An 18,143-nucleotide genomic window follows, 5' to 3' on the forward strand; every position below is an offset into this window, starting at 1 on the left:
GCGTGCATGGCTCAATTCGTTGCCTAGAGTGTTGGAATGCATGCGTCACGTGGACGATTGACAACTTGTAAATCCATACATCAGTGAGCCGCACTGGACTGCGTCCCCTCGACGCGTCGACTTCTGCACTTCTCCCGACCATCACAATGGTTCACACCGTTGACGACATCAATTCGGCTCGTCCGAATGCCATGATGCCCATTCTCCCGCGGATAGAGGACGACCCAGCGTTTCTTGAACACCAAGAGCGTCGTTTCGGAAAGGACCCTTACTCATCCTGTCATACCACGGGAGAATCAACCCTTGAACCTTTGCCTCAATTCCAGGCCGAAATCGACCCCGAAGAACTTATTCGTAAGCCGTTGAATGACAGGGAAATCAATATAATGCGGAATATTTTGTGTAAGCGCTATCACCCAGGCCGTCGATACGAGGAGGAAGTGGTGCAGGAAACAAGGCGGATCGATAATGAGCAGTGGCGTCGGGATGAAAATTATGTTCTGCTCTATCATGGACCCGACTTGAGGGGGCGCGCAGGACAAGAGAGATCGCGCATCATGCGCAGACACAGCATCAAAAAACGATGGCAAGAACTGGGAGTCTGGAACCCGAAATGGGGAGTCGCACCTAGCAAGCACGGATGGTTTCCTGACAAAGATCGTCCTGAATCCAGAATCTGGGAGTGGCAACGGCAATGGCGGGGCACACAACGGAAGTTCGACAGCCTACCTTGGGAGGAACGAACTGGCTGCTGGCCCGTGCCAGATGAGGAGTTCGCATGGGAGCGCGCGATCCGAATGTACCTCGAGAGGGAAGGTCACTGGAGCGAGACACTCAAGCTAGTGTCGACAGAGAATGGACCCCAATACGACACCGACGTGGTCGATGATCGCGAATTTCTAATCACGAGCCGACCTTGGTTTGCTTGGGCACTAGAGGCCGCAGAGGAAGAGGTGAAACTGCAACGCCTTCCAATGCCGCCCACAATCTCGGCATATGAACCGGCAAGGGCGAATGTAATGGCCCGATGGAAAGAGGACGGCCGCTGGAAAGATAGCTGGACCGACAATACGACTGACCGTGTGCACCCCGGTGTATGGCCACACTTGGTGGGGTGGAAATGGAGAAATGAGTCCCCATCACCAGAACCTGCGGATCCAAATGACATGGAATTCACTCCATCCGAGGTCGATGCACTGGAAGCCATACTTCCTCCCACACCGCCGCTGCCACCGAGGCCATTGCCCCAAGAGCACAGTCGTCTGACTGGTAGAAACGTTTTCGACCCATCCTCAGGCGACGATTCTGATCCACAACCGTTGGAATTCGCAGAGCCGCTCCACCAGAAAACCAAGCCCAGGCGGAAGGCATCTCGAGGGCCGACGACGTCTGCAAAGGTCTCCAAGTTGACTCCACCCCGTCGCAGCCTCAGGATTGCAGGAAGAGAACGGCGGCTCAAGGTTCCTGATATGCCTCCTGAAGCCGTGGAGAATCTGAACAAGGAGAGTGTGACACAGCTGCCTCCACCGCAGTCGGACCAGAAGGTAAAGGAGACCTCGACGAAGGCGAAAACAGGGGGAAATGGTCGTTCCAAAAAGGAACATCAGCCAAAGTCGTCGAAACTGCAGGGTGTCGCAAAGCGAAGAGGCCGATCAGGACGTTCAAATGTATAACATGGGATTGTGTGCGGCGTACTTCAAGCTACTACTCGATCTTGACATGGCCAGTGAACCCGGAAACAACCATGTCTGTTGCAACCCACTAGATCCGATCGGAGGTGGACATGGTTAATGAGAATCACTTCGACTCTTTTCAGTTTTGACCTTTTGTGGATGGGACAGAACACCAGCCAAAGACTTATCTAGGTTGTAAAGGCGTTTCAAGGAAGGCGTTGGCAGTGAGTGGCTACCGGGGGTTATCACCTGCGTTACCAATACATTATATCAGATAGGCATCGAAAGAATGACCGGTGGTTGGCCTTATTGAAGCGGAGAACTATAAGTAGTTGTGTGCAAAAATAATAATAATAATAATAATAATAATAATAATAATAATAATGCCATTTACGCGCCGATACCGTCTCAGACAGACTGACAAAAGTGTCGTGGGAAGAGACTACACTCGTAAAGACGAAATCAAACGCCCTGGGAATAGCAGAGTATTTCCCTCAGGAAGGTATACGAGGAATGTGGTGAGTGCGTTCTGCAAGAATCACCGAGCGGGCGGCTGACGTGGTGGCAGAGTTCCTGGCCAAGCGAGCCGTTGACTTGGCCAACGTCCACGAAATGCGAGGTCCTTCGGTGGAGCCTGACCGGGTCCTTGTTTTGGAGTGTGTTTACCTCACTCTAGGATGGACTTGGTGGGCATCACCATCAGCCCGCCTAGCATCGAAGCGTCTGGTCAGCGCTTATCGGCAATTGTACGAGGCATTGCATAGCACGGGAGACGCGTTGGTTGTCACGTACACATTGGGGATGCAGGCCTGAGACCCTGATACAGGCCAGTGGTTTGGCGGAGAATATCGATTCGTGATGGTGAGTAACATGAGGAGCAAGTATGACTCAAAACCAAGACCGTGTCCTTGGACCTTCACTGAATGAAAGATAGCAGGGCAACAGGAATACCTCGGAGGCGCAGACAATTCGAGAAGATGCGCAAGATGTCGCAGAGCGATAACTAACTTGTCAGACGATAAATCACAGGCAAAAAGGGCTGTCATTTGAAGTACTGACAACTCACCAATGACATCACCCCCGCAGCTTCGCACGTTCCCCGTCTTGCCGGTGGAGGAATTGATCTGCGCGTGGCGGCCAACAGATCGATAGACAACTTGACTTCAGGCCGCTGAATCCGTCGTGCCTGTCCATGTGGCTAATATAGACGCGCACCGGGCCATGTCGTTGACCACACCTGTTTGCACATTTGGTTCACCTCTACACGCTTGATTTCCTGATTCTCTCCGGGTTGGCCAGTCAATTGATCGTCAATTCACCGACTCTTCCCCTTGTGTCACTGTCAGCTCTCCCCTGACAGTTGCAGCTTCGTATCTTATCACAAGACTTTGCTAGTCCCTGCTGCTCACCTTACATCGACCCCTTGGGCTACTTCAGTTCGATTTCCAGGCCTCCCCACGATCATTTTGGCCCTCCTTCTCAAAACCTCCTTACCCCGCGAGAACCGCCCACCATGGCGGCAACCTCCTACTCCACAGACCCGACCCTCTACCTCTATACCTCACTAACGGCCGGATCATCTCACATTATTACCGCGACTTCAAGACTGGAGACCATTCTGAAAGCCAACAAGATCCCGTTTCGGGCACTGGACTGCGCAACAGATGAGAAAGCGCGCATGCTCTGGGGCAGAAGATCCAAGGGAAGAAAGCTGCCGGGCTTGGTCAAATATGGCGAAATCATCGGCGTATGCGGTACCCCGGCCGTCTTCCAAAACTGGCCTTTCACTAACCAATCTCTAGGATCTCGAGCAAATCGAAGAGTGGAACGAGTATGGAGAGCTCAAGGAACAGATTGCAGCCACTCAAGATTTTGGCGGTCTGACCACGTCCGCGAACCTGGCTCCACAAGTACCAGCGACGAGCACTGCTTCGACCCCTTCGAGGTCCGGTCCCCCCTCACGCGCCTCGTCCGAGACTCGCCACATCTCCATTGCGGAACCATCAGAGAAGGAAAAGGAAAAGAATGCGGTGGCCGGAGATACAAGGCTTGCTGCGTCACAGAAGCCTGCTGAAAATCCCATGAATGTGGCTTTTCGGCAGTTAGGTGCGGAGGCCGCAGCCAAAGCCACCCAAAAGAAAAGCGCTGCTGCTGCCCAATCTCCCAAGGCTGCAGCCGATAGAGTCGGCACAGAGGCAGCGGTAGAGTCGGCCGATACAGCGGCGGAGGTCACGGCAGCCAAAACGCCAGCCCAACTCGCATCGGAAGGGGCAGCCAGAACATCTGTCGGCAAGATTGCGGAGTCACAAGACAAAATCGCCGTAGATGCGGCCGAGGATACATCGCCCTCGAAAGAAGAACAGATTCTCGAGATGCGTCGGACAAGTAGCGTCACGAAGTCCAAGTCGAGGTTGAGTGACGTGACGCCCATAGAAGAGAGCGACAAGGTTGTCGCAGAGCCGGAAGAGACATCGACCACGTCACAATCGTCGATTGCCGTGCCGGACAATGAAGTCAGCGCCAGTTCTTCTACGAGTTTATCTACGCAGGCGACGCCCCGCAAGCAGCATCGTGGGAGCGACATCGGAGAAGCGTCCCCTGAAGAGATTCGAGCGCTGGAGAAGAAGCTGAGTATACCAGAGGAGGACGACGACGATGCGGAAGATGCCGTCGAGACGACGCAGAGCAAAGCGGCCGAAGTGTCTGGCACTGATAAGGCTGAGAATGCCGCCACAGAAGGGACCGAGCCACAGAAGACTGACCCCAAGGATGCGGACAAGGCTGGCGTCAGCGTGGGTGACTAAGTTTAGCAATGGCCGGTGATGTTGTCATCGTCATCAAAGCTGTCAGGTTCGAATGGGAATTCAAATAGTTGGGGCATTTCTCGCTGTCTTGAGGGCACAAGGCAAAGCGAGCGCAGCACGGCGCCGAAGGGCAGGGTAGGGCAGAGCAGAGCAGAGTAGAGCACGGCACCCGGGACAGCACAGTGGGATTGACTGACATGTGATGTGATGTCTGCAATCCCCCGGCAACATGCGTAGATACCTACATCCGAGGGTACGCGTTATGCATATCTTGTCGGCTTCCCCCCTTCTACATCTCTCTCTCTCTCTCTCTCTCTCTCTCTGTGTGTGTGTGTCTCTCTCTCTCTGTGTCTTTGTCTCAGATCTTTTCGAGATCCCGGCTCCCGGCTGGCTGGACTGACTCCCCTCACACTCTGGTTCTTCCCCCCTTGATTCTCCGTACGTGGTACACACATACCTCCCTCCCTACGGCATCGTCTGTCCCTCTCCACCTTTTTGTAGCGGAGCGGGAAAGTGAGTACTTGTTCGCGCATTTACTCACTCACGCACTCACGCACTCACGCACTCGATCCTCATTGATCCAGCTAGGCTAGAGAGATAGAGAGCCGTATACAGCCAGCCAGCCCACGTTCCACGGCCTACCCTGGTTTGACATAAATTCGTTCATTCGTTCATTCGTGTCTGGCCTGGTCCGGGCCTGGTCTGTAATTGGCCAAGAACAAATCAAATAATTGGTTACGCACAGAGATTTCGCAGCCCGGTCCAGACTCCAGATGCTGGGTCTTCTCCCAGGCAGGGATGATGTGCACGGTACGCACGCACGGCGTGAATAGATAAATTTGCTAGAGAACCGACTCCTAGTAGTATCCATTCGTCCGTCCATATCCAATCGCCGCAAGTAGCCATAATAAACATCTTGGTTTTTTCTTTGATATCATAGTCATTGCCATCTCGTGCCCTTTCCCAGGTCAGTTTCCAGGGCGACCTGGGGTCCGTCACCACACATACCCTCCCTTCCCCACCCAGGTTTACAGTCTGGGTCGGAGTCCCTTGTCGTTCGCCCAGCCGCGTCCGCTCATTTCCACGTCCGTCAGCCGCCAGCCTGCCTCAATGGCGACCAGCTCGGCACATCGCTCCCCGATCCCCAGCACCGTCAACATCGGGTTGATGGTGGTCATGGCCGGGAACACGCCCGCATCTGCGATCCTTAGCCCCTTGAGGCCCCTCACCTTCAAGTTCTCGTCCACCACCGCTTTCTCGTCCTTGTGCACGTCTCCCATTTTGGTCGTGCCCGCGGGGTGGTACACGGTGTGTGCAACCTTTCTCGCATACTCGGAGAGTGCCTCGTCGGATTGGACCGCAGGTCCTGGGGCCACTTCGCGCTTGATCCACTCCTTGAATGGAGATTGCTGCGCGATCTTGCGCGCGGCTCTGATTCCAAAGACGAAAGTCGCGGCGTCGTAGCCTTCAGGATCCGTGAAGTAGCGGAAGTCTAGTGCCGGTTTGACGCTGGGGTCAGACGAAGTGAGATAAAGTTTGCCCCGCGATCGAGGACGAGGGATGTTGGGTGTCATGCAGAATGCATCGATCGGGGTGTCGTAGCCCAATCTGGTCGTGTTCAAGCAGAAAGGGATCTGGTAGCAATGCATCATCACGTCTGCAATGTTGCCGTCCGGGATCGCGGCAGGATTTGTTGGCGTGGATTTCTTCCCTGCCGCATCAGGAGCTTCACGGCGGAGGAAGATACCGGCGTCCGAATCCATGGTGGTCTGGTTTGGTGGCACCGGTCGGTTGAGCTCCCAGATGATGATGGTTTCCGGATGGTCGAGGAGGTTTTCACCCACACCAGGGATGTTCTTTACCACAGGGATGGAAAGAGAGGACAGTTCCTCAGCCGGTCCCAGCCCGGAGAGGAGCATCAGCCGCGGTGTGTCGACAGCGCCGGCACAGAGGATGGTCTCGGTTCGTGCGGTGAGTGTCAACTTTTGGCCTGATTGGAGGGTGATGTTGACGCCTGTCACTGTGTCGTCGCGGACATTGATCTTGGAGACCCAGGAGTTGGTAAGGATCTTGAGATTAGGTCTGTGTTCCTCGCCCCGGAGGATAGGGTGAATATAGGCCACGCTGGCGCTGGATCTCCGGCCGTCATCCGGATTATAGCTGACGGAGAAAAAGCCCACGCACTCCCGTAACGCGCCCGTGGCCGCAATGTGTGCGTTGAAATCGTGTACGATTGGGATGTTCATGGCGGTACTACACGACTGGACCCAATCTTTGCACAACTGATTCCGGTGGCGAGCATGAACGGGTTGGACGGTATTCCGAAGCTTGTTCAACACACGCATAAACATGGGAAAGGTCCAGCCTTTGGCACCCATCGACTCCCAGATCTTGCAGTCATACTCAAAGGGCCGAAAGGAGATCAGCGTGTTGTGACTGGAGCAACCACCCAGGACTTTGGCGCGAGAATGCCTGATGTGGGAATTGCCTGCGAATTGCGTCGTCAGCCCTTTAAGATCTCGTATAATTAAACAGGTCACCGACATACCCATCGGTTGCTCAGTAGTCCCGTAGTCATAGTCGAGTTCTCCTCCAAGAAGGCTGAGCCATTGTTTGAGATCCAGGACTCGATCATCCATAAAATCACTGGGCCCGGCCTCTATCAACAGTATCTTCTTCTCCGGCAGGTATTCAGCTAGGCGGGATGCAATCACACAGCCCTATCGGATAGGATTCCATTTAGCACCCTGTCCACTCGTGTCTGACCGACATACTTACTGCCGTCCCACCTCCCACGATGAGGTAGTCATAGCTATCGACTTCGGAAACGTCTAGATGGTTGGTCGTCATCTTTGGGCTCTTTGAAAAGATCAATTGATGAGGGTGTTGGAAAGTCGTCGACGTAGGACTAAACATCAAGGTTTGTTAAAGAATTATAGACGACTGGGAAAAAAGATTCTGGGGCAGAAGCGTGACCCACATAATCTATTGCGTAAGAAGTACTCGGTACTGGCAGCTGGTTATTAGTCCTTAGTCCTGGGGATATCGTATCAGTCCACGGTGATGGCTGGTGGATGGTCGGCCAGGATCATATCCCAGCTGTGTGAACCTCCCCGGTTGGCCAGCACCAGTCAGGCGACGGGGCTGTCCTGCACGTTGACGCAGGACAAGTTGCACAGCATGTGGATTGGTCTCGTTCTTCCATTCCTAGACTTGGTTAGCAGAGTACAAGGGCCATGTGGGCACTGGGGCAAATAAAAATGAAGAATGGAGGGATATGCCGCCCTGCCGGCGGGTGGCGGTGAAAAAGAAACAGTAAAAAAAAGCTTGTGGTGGAGGCAAAAGAGCAAAAGAATGAAGTCAAGCACGGTTGATGTTGCCGGAAGAGGTAAAGGAGCTGATAAGAAGGGCGGGATACGAGTAGATGGTAAAAAGGTTTATCATTGTATCAACTAGGGCCTGTGGCCTGTGGTCTGTGGCCTTCGTAGAAGACCAGCTGATGGGAGGTTTGAAAACTAATGCCTACAAGGGGAAAAGAATCACGGGGGAAGAGGACGAAGCGGATGAAGAGGGTCGTTTTTCGCGTAGTCCGGAATCAACAAGCCGCCACCCATGAACTTGGCACTTTTAGTTAGGCGATGCTTAGAAAAAGATGGTGACCAGGCGCCCGGAGCACCTGGAGATGCCCGGAGATGACGGACCAGTCCCTCTAGGAGCCCTTGGAGGAATGCAGCTAGGCACTCTAGGTACCTAACTGTAGGGGTTGTGGCTAGTCATCCTTGGTGATTCGCCGCCCCGCCTTATGGTCACTGCAGGGGCCTATGAGCAGAATGAAATGTTACAGACTGACGTCGAGATAGACAGACACACACATCAACAATCCGCTGAAACCAAGCAGCTCCTTTGATCTCTTTCCACATCGACTCAATCTCTCACGACCCAGCAGCAACGGAAGACTTCGATTTCCCTCCCCTCAACATGAGGCTCCCTGAGCGCCACACCTTCTACGCCGGAAAACCTCAGCCATCTTCGACCTCACTGGGCACCTTCTCCTCAGTCGATCCTTCAACAGGCAAGGATGTCTGTACAGTCCACACATCCTCCCCATCAGCAATTGACTCGGCTGTGGCGTCAGCAAAAGCGGCATTCCCTTCATGGTCCAGCACACCGCCCATCGAGCGAGCCAGGATTCTACACAAGGCCGTCTCAATACTTCGGTCTCGGAACGACGAGCTCGCCAAGATCGAAACCATCGACACTGGAAAGCCCTACTCGGAGACATCGACCGTCGACATCGTCACCGGCGCCGATGTCCTCGAATATTTCGCCAGTCTGGTCGCCTCAGGCGGCTTGAATGGGGAGTCGTTTCGTCTTCGCGATTCGGCCTGGGTTTACACCTCCAAAGAGCCGCTTGGCGTCTGTGTTGGCATTGGGGCCTGGAACTACCCTATTCAGATTGCGCTATGGAAATCAGCTCCGTGTCTCGCCGCCGGGAACACGATGGTGTACAAACCCTCCGAGGTGACACCCCTCCACGGTCAATTCCTCGCCGAAGTCTACAAGGAAGCCGGTCTTCCTGACGGAGTGTTCAACGTTGTTTATGGCGCGGGCGACGTGGGTGCCTATCTGACCAAACATCCCATGGTCGCCAAGGTGAGTTTTACAGGACAAGTCTCGACGGGTCGCAAGGTCGCCGGGTCAGCCGCCGGGGAGATGAAGTACGTGACTATGGAATTGGGTGGGAAAAGCCCCGTGATCGTGCTGCCGGACGTCGACATTGAGCAGGCAGTCGACGGTGCCATCATGGCCAACTTCTTCAGCACGGGCCAGGTGTGCACAAACGGCACGCGAGTCTTCGTGCCAAAGCAGCTCAAGTCCGAGTTTGAACGAGTGTTACTACAGAAGTTGAAGTACGTCCGACCTGGGGAGGTGATGGACACGAACACCAACTTCGGGCCCTTGGTCAGCAAGGTCCACTACGATAAAGTGTCGAGCTACATCAGGCACGGCATCGAGGTTGACAAGGCAACGTTGCTCCACGGCGGTCTCGACCAACCCGCCCATCTCCCAGCGCACCTTAGGAGCGGATACTGGGTGCAACCCACCGTCTTCACAGACTGTACCGACGCCATGCGCATCGTAAAGGAAGAGATCTTCGGCCCCGTCATGGCCATCCTGCCGTACGACTCGCTCGACGAGGCCGTGTCGCGCGCTAACGACACTGAGCTGGGCCTTGCCGCCGGCGTTTTCGGGAAGGACATCAACCAGTGCCATACGGTGATCAAGCAGCTCCAGGCCGGCATCACCTGGGTCAATACTTGGGGCGAGTCGCCCGCCGAGATGGCCGTTGGGGGCTGGAAACAGAGCGGTGTCGGCGTCGAGAATGGCCGGAGAGGCCTGGAGGCTTGGGTGCGGAATAAGAGCACCCTGGTCGAGATGGGAGGGACTGTCCCAACGGTCTTTGCCAAGTTATAGTAAGCATGAATGAATGATATAACACCGACAATGACGGGCAGAGAGGATTTAACAGAGGCCCTTCCTCGCGAAGGGTATACCCCAAACAATAATGTCATTCTGCGTCGTTGGCCAAGCTTGAGCTTGTCCTCGAATTGAATCTGAAGCCGCCTGAATCTAGCTTGCTATACCAATTAATGTAGAAATGCTGACCCCGAAGATGACGCCGTCGCCTTTTATAAAGTACCATAATGTACGCCTCTAAAGGGATAACCATAGAACAATCCTTAGACTAAGTGAGAACAAAATCGTTTCTCCAGACTCGAATCCTCAGCCTCGCCACTCGGACAAGCAGCACCCATCCATTCCATTTTATGCCGCAAAAGTCGAAACCCGCGAGCCCATACGGTCGAATATGAAATCCCCCATCTTCTTGTCGTTCATGGCGATGGCCGAGTCCACCAGCCTCGAGGACATGCTATCTGGTGTCAGTTCTCCATCGTCTTGTTCCAACAGCTCTTTCTTCTCCGTATCGATTCTGAGGTCCTTCAACCCCGCGCGCCAGTTGTCTAACCGAACCTGCGACCGTTGAGGAGTGGCTTTGGCGGTCTCTTGGCCTGCGGAGACTTGTTCGATGCTTTTAAAGTACTATTGTGGAGATGGTTAGTGGGCACGCTCTGCACTGCGCAGCGGATCACATGCTTACCTTGACCGTTTTCACCATCATTTCGTCCGTGGCGGCGTCGTCGCAGACAATCATAGCATTCTCATGCATCTGCAGTGCACTGCAAGTCCACATCTGGCTGACACCTCCCTCAATCGTTTTAGCCAGAGCGACGGCCTTGTTGGAACCCAAGACGATGACCAGGACCTCCCGCGCATCGAGAACGGTGCCCACACCAACAGTCAAGGCTTGTTTGGGGACTTGGCTGAGGTCGCCGCCAAAGAAGCGCGAATTGGCCCGAATTGTGTCTTCCGCCAATGTCTTGACTCTGGTCCTTGAGCGCAGCGAAGAACCTGGCTCATTGAATGCAATATGTCCATCTGGTCCAATACCTCCCAGGAACAGGTCAATCCCACCGGCACGGGCAATCTTTTCTTCATATGCAGCACATTCGACTTTCAGATCGGGAGCGTTGCCGTTGAGAATGTTGACATTCTCAGGATTGATGTCGACGTGGGCGAAAAAATGCTTGTACATGAAACTGTGGTAGGATTCGGGATGTTCTTCAGGCAGACCCACGTATTCGTCCATGTTGAAAGTCACAACATTGGCGAATGATACCTCACCGGCCTTGTGCGCCTCAACCAGATATTTGTAAATGATCTCGGGGCTGCTGCCAGTGGGTAGTCCAAGGACAAAGGGCTTTTCGGGAGTCGGCGCGAAGGCATTGATGCGGTTGACGATGTATCGGGCTGCGTACTTGGAAGCACCGTCTTTGTCGTCACGGATGATGACCTTCATTTTGGTAGTAAGTTCTCTTCGGAGGTTCGCGAGATGAGAGGGAAGTCTACTGAGGAGAGCACAATAGTCGCAGGGAGCGGGGGGGATGGACATAAAAGAGACCAGCGACAAACCGTTGACGTAGACGGCAGGACAACCTTTAGCCAGACCATCATGAGAGGGATTACACACGTAGGGGCCATAATGCGGAGAATAAGGCACTGGTGTCACAGAGAAATCTTTTTTCCCATACAAGGACAGCGAAGGGACAGGTAACCAGCAGTGTCGAGGAGGGGTGTGGTGGTGCAACAGTTGCAATATTGTCACCCAACCAATGGAGCACCCGCTCGCTACCATCGGGAGACAACCGGAGCGCTGGAGCAAGGGAGATTGGCCATGTTATCAGCAGGAAGCAGCCGATGAAGTCAGCGAGATAGGGTAGCCGTCGTGCCGTCGCAGCCAATCCTCCATGTGGGAGTGGGAAGAAGGTGGCAGAGGGCGCAGGCAGAGGATGGAGGAATGGGGGGCAAACACAGCAAACATTTTCTGTTTTGTATGTGTCCACGTGACTGGAGCCAGTGTAACCGTCTCGTTCGCCCGGCTTCGGTGGGAAAAAAGGTGGCATCCCATCCATGTCGCATCCCATTTTCCCTCTCACCATTACATTTCTCCTCGCCCAGGACGCGACGTTGCGACACTTCCATCTCCAGAATGCAACATCACCTTCTTTGTCCGCTCCCACGTTTCCCAGAGCTTCTCCCAAAGCTTCTCTGATGCCGCGCGCATCTCGCCATCCGCGACTTTTCACTGGTCCGTGCTCGACTCTCTGCCTGTGCGCGCTGTGTCAAGGACTGCCAGTGCTCGGCTTCTGAACCGACTCCTGTTCCCGACCCCCCGAACTCTCCTTCCTGCTCCATTTCCTCTCTTGTCCGGGTTGCCCAGCCTTCACGCCTGTCCCATCCAATCGTGGTGCATGTGGGGAACTCGGCCCTTCGTCTCATCATGGCTGTGGCCACTACCAATGGGGATTTGCCCGGCCTGTGGGACGAATCGAGGTATGTCTCATCCCGTCATTCTCAGCCCTTGCGACGTGGATACAGCCTAACTATATATCTGGCAGGCAGCTCGGCCAGTTGTTTATGATGGGCTTTGATGGCACCACGGTCACTGATCAGGTCAAGACCTTGATCGAGAAGTATCACGTAGGCTCTATATTACTCAAGGCTCAAAACCTCAAATGTGCCGTCTCCTGTTCTTGCGTGTATTTGCTCGCTTTCATTGGGGTCACTGACAGGCTATTTTACAACAGCTGCAGAACAGGCAACCCAGCTCGTGCTTGACCTTCAGACTCTTGCACGTCAAGCTGGTCATCCGGTGCCCCTTTTAATTGCTCTCGACCAGGAAAATGGCGGCGTCAACAGTCTCTACGATGAGGTCTATATTCGTCAATTCCCCAGTGCCATGGGCTTGGCTGCTACCGGCTCAAAGAAACTGGCAAAGGATATCGCCAGAGCAACAGCTCAGGAGTTGAATTCGTGTGGTATCAATTGGATCCTGGGTCCAGTGCTGGATGTCCTGACCAACGCCCGAAACCAGCCTCTCGGCGTTCGATCTGTAGGCGATGACCCTCATGAAGTCTCGGCATATGGTGTCGAATGCATCAAAGGCTACCAAGAAGGCGGAGTCGCGACCTGCGGCAAGCATTTCCCTTCTTATGGCAATCTTGAATTCTTTGGCGTTCCAGATGATGTGCCCACCATTACAGACTCCTTGGAGAATCTGAGCCAGAGTGCTTTGGTCCCTTTTCGAGCCGCCATCGCCCATGGCGTTGATGCAATGATGGTCGGCGGCGTTGCCATGGCATCTTCTCAAGTCAATGTGATGCACGCTTGTCTTTCGGAGCAGATTGTTCGAGATCTGTTGCGACACGAAATGCGCTTTGAAGGTGTCGTGGTTTCGGAGTGCCTGGAAATGGAGGCTCTGAGCCGCAATATTGGTATCAGTGGTGGAACAGTCATGGCCTTCCAGGCCGGCTGTGACCTGATCCTGACTTGCCGAACTCTGTCAGTCCAAGAAGACGCCATCAACGGTCTTACCACCGGATTGGACAATGGCATGATTGAGAGATATCGAGTGCAACAGTCAGTACAGCGAATCCTTAACCTGAAGAAAAAATATACATCTTGGGAAAAGGCGTTTTCGCCGACGGGAATCGAGAATCTTTCACGCTTGCAGCCTCTTCATACAAGCCTTTCAACTACAGCTTATAACAAATCAATCACTGTGGTTCGAGACCGACAACATTATCTGCCGTTGTCCAGAGTCATCAAACCCGACGAAGAACTTCTCCTTTTGACGCCTTTGGTCAAACCATTACCCGCTTCCGCCCTGTTTCATCTCCTGCAAAATGAGGCGTCGACTCTCCCTCATTTGGGGCGCAGTCCTAGCATCGATACGAATACGTCAATCATGAGTGGAGAGCAAGTCTTCCGAGAACTTGGTCGAATGCTCGCCCGGTACCGCAACGGCAAAATCTCTCACACTTCATATACTGCTAATGGAGTGAGACCGCTCCATGAGAACCTCTTGAATCGAGCTCGAGGAGTCGTGGTCATCACGGCAGATGCAGGTCGGAATATGTATCAAAACGCTTTTGCAAAACACATTTCTATGTTATGTAAGTTGTCGGTAGGAGCGGATGGCACTCCACGGGAAAAGCCTTGTGTTGTGGTCGCCGTCAGCTCCCCCTTCGACTTTGCGTCTGACACGTCGATCGGAACGTACGTTTGTACCTATGACTTCACCGAGGCAGCGCTGCAAGCGTTAGTCCAAGTACTTTATGGTGAGCTTACCCCGTCGGGAGTGTTGCCAGGCTCATCTAGCCAGAAGCCCCAGACTAGTCACACCAGACAGCAGTGGCTTGTGGAAAGCTTCAGTGAGGATCGAGACTCGACAGCATTAGACGCGCTCCTTATCCAATCACAGAATGAACCGTCAGTACACGCAGCGGCGCTGAAAAACGCGACGTCTGGTACCTTCCTCCTCCGCGATCCCGATGTGGAAGAGGCGCATTTTGTGGTCAGGAACAGCAGTACAAAAGAGTTGTTTGGGTTTTGTACCACATATTATTTCAAGAACAGCGGCATTGGGCATATCGGAGCCATCATTGTGGACCCGGCGCGCCGACGGTTATCTATCGGGCATTCTCTACACGACCGTGCCGTGCGAGCGCTGCTTCAGAAGAAAGGAATCACGAAGTTCCAGCTTGGGGTCAAGTTTCCGCATGTGTACCTAGGCATCCCCAAACTGGATCCCCTAGAGTACAAACGCTTGCGCCAATGGTTTGCCAAACTCGGATGGAATGTGTCTCTTTCCACACCTGTGGCAACCATGATGATTCGCGACTTGTCAGCCTGGACAGCTCCTGAAGGATTAGGCCAGGCCTTGGCAAATGCCGACGTCAAATATGACCTGGTACACCGAGCCGAGTACACTGAAGTGATGATGGAGCATCTCAAAAGATGTGCCCGGACGGATGTACGAGGTGTTTACCAAATGGCCCTAGGCAATGAAGAAGGCTGTGGTGTCATTCGGGCGAAAAGGGCATCTGATCAGTCAATTCTAGGGAGCATCTTGATCTCCCGAGCCGAATCGAAAATTGCCCGCTATATTCCGTCATTGTACAAGCAAGTTGGAACGGCATGTTTGTCATCCCCGGTTATCTCGACTATGTACAGCGACCGCGTCTCGCTTTTCCAAGGCCTTGTCCTCTTGGGCGTACGCCAGCTCAAAAAGCAAGGTTTGCGGACTCTCCTTTTGGACTATGTAAGTTGCGAAACCGCCGACGCGATCGAAGATGTGGAAGACTGACCTTTTCTCCTTCAATAGACCCGCGAAGATGTTGCTATGAACGGCCTAAAGGCTTTGGGCTTTACTATCAGCAACAGTTTTGAAGAGATCTCAAGCGATCCGGTCCACTGGACGATGATGTCCGCAACATGATTGGCAGGACCCGACGAGGACCACGCCAACGCGGTCTACAATAGAACCAAGGATGTCTTGTGCTCGGCTGGAAGCATGCAGAGACTACGAGTACTTAATAAGGCCATCCACCGCCACCGATGGCGCTTGGCACCAGAGCAATGGCGACTGCCGTCGTCGTCCCTCAACGCCGCCGCAAGAAATACCGGTTGACATGTGGATCATTCGATGTACGAGTAAGCTTTTCCTGATACCAGACCCTGAACCGGAATGTCTGACAGCCATTTTGACTATCTGTCAGTGCACATACATGTCGGTGAGAAGAGAAAATGAAATTGGGGCAAGTCAGGCCCACCTACTGGTGATCCTCGAAATGCAGCTCTCCAGCCATGGGCAGCGATAACCTCGAGAGTGGGAAGCCGGCCACAGTCTCTCCACAACTATACCATACGAGTTGACCTGTCCTGTCTGCTGATACTGTGCTACGAGCGGACGCCGAGGCTGGCGACGCTGGCGGCTGGAGGCTCGCGTAATCCCTACCGTGAATTGGTAGAAAGATCAGAGGACGATCATTGGCCGGAAGCGAACATTGGACAGTTCGCGATGGCCTGGGGCAAATTGGTGTGAAATGGTCGGAGGGGCTAGCTGCCCTGGAGCAATACGGAGAGCACGGAGCAGATCGTATTAGGAAAATAGAATGAGTTTCTGGAAAAGGAAGCCTTGGGTACAGCAGTCACTAAAAACCCCTGTCAGGTACACTCTGTGCCTGCGGAATTTCGGGCGAGTTACTCGGTAGTGTTCGTTCTGACAGCCAAGCGGACTTGGGGCTCGCACAGGTGTCTCACACGATCCACTCGGGAAGGTGGTTATTCAGAGCAAACACGTCATGGGACCTGTCAAGGGGGTGTGGAAATGTATGTGTGGCTTTCTCTTTTATTTTCCGAAGCGCTGGTCTCTTGCCCGCAGCAGCTTCTCGTTATCCGATCTGACCGCCGGATGTGCATTTCGGTGCCTGAAATGGGGGTCGCGTCGACCGGCATCAGCTTGGAGAGACCTTGTAGACTTCGTGCGGGTAATGCGAGGCTGCTCAACCGGGCGTCGCACTGCAGGCAGCGCAGCGCAAACCGGACTTTGATCGCACAGAGTTGCTTTTTGAAGGAAGTGGTCACCATGGCAAAAAGTCTAAGATCAGCCGTAGCTCTGCATGATTAGGGCATGATGCGCCATCAGGACCCTCACCGTGGCACTCTCGGGCTTTTCCGCAACCGGCAAGCGCATGCGTCAGAAGACAACGAACAAGCCATTCTCATGCATGTCAGGCTCTCGGGCTCTCGGGCGCAGCGATGATCAGCGATTGAGACACGGGAGGAATCAGACTAGCCTGAGGAGCGAGAGGTGGTGAAATCCTGCGACTGGCTGGAGAGGACGAGGTGAGCGGAAAGTCGTACCCGCAGGAGGGGAGAACGACAGTCTGACTGGACCATGGCGTGATGGAGGGGATGCTGCACTGACCGCACTGAACTTCAACCGACGGCAATAGAGGGCCTGCAGCTAACCAGGAGACTAAACGAAGAGGGGGCCTTCCAACTGTGTTCCATGGCTGCTTCGATGCATGAGGGGGCTGATGCAGAGTGATTCAAGAGCCTGATCTGGTAAGAAGAGTACTTTTTTGGTGGGCCATGGCTCATGGAGAAGCTCAGAGGTTGAACAAACCCCTCTATTCGAGGAGAGGGAAATCCAAGGAGACTCGAGTGGCTCGGAGGGAGCGATTTGACAGTTTGACCTGGGCAGAACTGCCGCCTGCGAGTCATTTGCTTATAGGCGGCTGAAGTACCCAGAACACCCCCCTTACCTACTCCTTAATACGAGTTTGACACCCAGAGTTGAATACCTAAGTGCCTAGGTATGTCTGTGCTCGGGATTTGTACCTAACCCAGAACATCCCCACCCAAAATACATCTTCCAGGTAAGAGCCCCGGGTCAATGACGGAGCAAAGGCATGAGATGAGAGGCGGACCCCACCCAGCTAATCCTGTTTGCCCCTAAGCTTGCCCCCCTCTCCCCCTTTAGCGCCTGACCTTGGCTTGCCCCCATTTCCTTCTAGAAGACCCAAGGTTTGCCTTCTCCCCTAAACCAGCCACCGGCGCAAACTGTCTGGCTCGGGTGTGGGCACCTGGCAACTTGCACCGACGGCAGGCAGTGGGTGTGCCTCTATCTTACCCAATACCTTTCAGATAGCAGGGAACACAGGACGAAGAAAGCACCAAGCAATTCGACTGGCCTTCCCTCAGAAGTCTAAATGCTGCGACAGACCACCGCAGTCAAATCACCTTCAACGTCCACCCATCATTGCTCGTATTTGGACTTCCCTCAACCTGTCCCAGTTCCTCGAGCTCATTTCCCGCTGAAGATTTGCCTCAATCTCATAATCCTCGAGTCGCTTGTCGTCACTGCCAAGCTGCGCATTCGCCCTGACAGACTGCCTCACCTCGTCGTGTTCCCCCCAGGCCCTACCACTTGCAGCGCCGCAAGCCCAAAAACAAGCCCACCCCGGCTGCAGCGCCCGCTTCCTACTTCCTCCCGCCTATCGTCGAGTTTGAAGCGAAGAAAGGTTGAACGCCTCGTTAGGAGGAAGACACACTTAGCAAGCCAAAATTACTCGCTGTTTAGGCTGGTCCATCCCGCTGATTAACAAACCACAACCCTCTTCCGCCCGCGCGGCTCATCGATATTCCAGTTTTCTGTCCTCTTCGACGGTGGCGCTTTCGTGAGCATCATTTTGCTCTC

At 53.9% G+C, this 18,143-nt stretch overlaps 6 protein-coding genes across 6 annotated transcripts; 4 read left to right on the plus strand and 2 right to left on the minus strand.

The window, feature by feature from the left end:
- Positions 1–146: 146 nt before the first annotated feature.
- Positions 147–1,673, plus strand: AYO20_06574 (hypothetical protein; the record flags this gene model as incomplete). The annotated part of the gene is made up of 1 exon (XM_022644863.1): positions 147–1,673. The coding sequence occupies one exon, from the start codon at positions 147–149 to the stop codon at positions 1,671–1,673; it is 1,527 nt and encodes a 508-aa protein (XP_022499131.1).
- A 1,513-nt stretch (positions 1,674–3,186) lies between these two features.
- AYO20_06575 (hypothetical protein) lies at positions 3,187–4,477 on the plus strand (the record flags this gene model as incomplete). The annotated part of the gene is made up of 2 exons (XM_022644864.1): positions 3,187–3,420; positions 3,476–4,477. 2 exons carry the CDS (start codon positions 3,187–3,189, stop codon positions 4,475–4,477), a joined length of 1,236 nt encoding a protein of 411 aa, XP_022499132.1.
- A 1,028-nt stretch (positions 4,478–5,505) lies between these two features.
- AYO20_06576 (hypothetical protein) lies at positions 5,506–7,327 on the minus strand (the record flags this gene model as incomplete). Its single annotated transcript, XM_022644865.1, has 3 exons — positions 5,506–6,965; positions 7,026–7,197; positions 7,256–7,327. 3 exons carry the CDS (start codon positions 7,325–7,327, stop codon positions 5,506–5,508), a joined length of 1,704 nt encoding a protein of 567 aa, XP_022499133.1.
- A 1,128-nt stretch (positions 7,328–8,455) lies between these two features.
- Positions 8,456–9,952, plus strand: AYO20_06577 (hypothetical protein; the record flags this gene model as incomplete). The annotated part of the gene is made up of 1 exon (XM_022644866.1): positions 8,456–9,952. One exon carries the CDS (start codon positions 8,456–8,458, stop codon positions 9,950–9,952), a length of 1,497 nt encoding a protein of 498 aa, XP_022499134.1.
- Positions 9,953–10,303: 351 nt separating this feature from the next.
- On the minus strand, positions 10,304–11,396 carry AYO20_06578 (glucosamine-6-phosphate deaminase; the record flags this gene model as incomplete). The annotated part of the gene is made up of 2 exons (XM_022644867.1): positions 10,304–10,579; positions 10,638–11,396. The coding sequence occupies 2 exons, from the start codon at positions 11,394–11,396 to the stop codon at positions 10,304–10,306; spliced, it is 1,035 nt and encodes a 344-aa protein (XP_022499135.1).
- Positions 11,397–12,377: 981 nt separating this feature from the next.
- On the plus strand, positions 12,378–15,377 carry AYO20_06579 (hypothetical protein; the record flags this gene model as incomplete). Its single annotated transcript, XM_022644868.1, has 5 exons — positions 12,378–12,430; positions 12,496–12,626; positions 12,685–15,055; positions 15,113–15,200; positions 15,264–15,377. The coding sequence occupies 5 exons, from the start codon at positions 12,378–12,380 to the stop codon at positions 15,375–15,377; spliced, it is 2,757 nt and encodes a 918-aa protein (XP_022499136.1).
- Between the last annotated feature and the right edge of the window lie 2,766 nt (positions 15,378–18,143).

This window comes from Fonsecaea nubica, assembly GCF_001646965.1.
Source record: "Fonsecaea nubica strain CBS 269.64 chromosome Unknown Scaff42, whole genome shotgun sequence".
In the NCBI taxonomy this organism is placed as follows: domain Eukaryota; kingdom Fungi; phylum Ascomycota; class Eurotiomycetes; order Chaetothyriales; family Herpotrichiellaceae; genus Fonsecaea; species Fonsecaea nubica.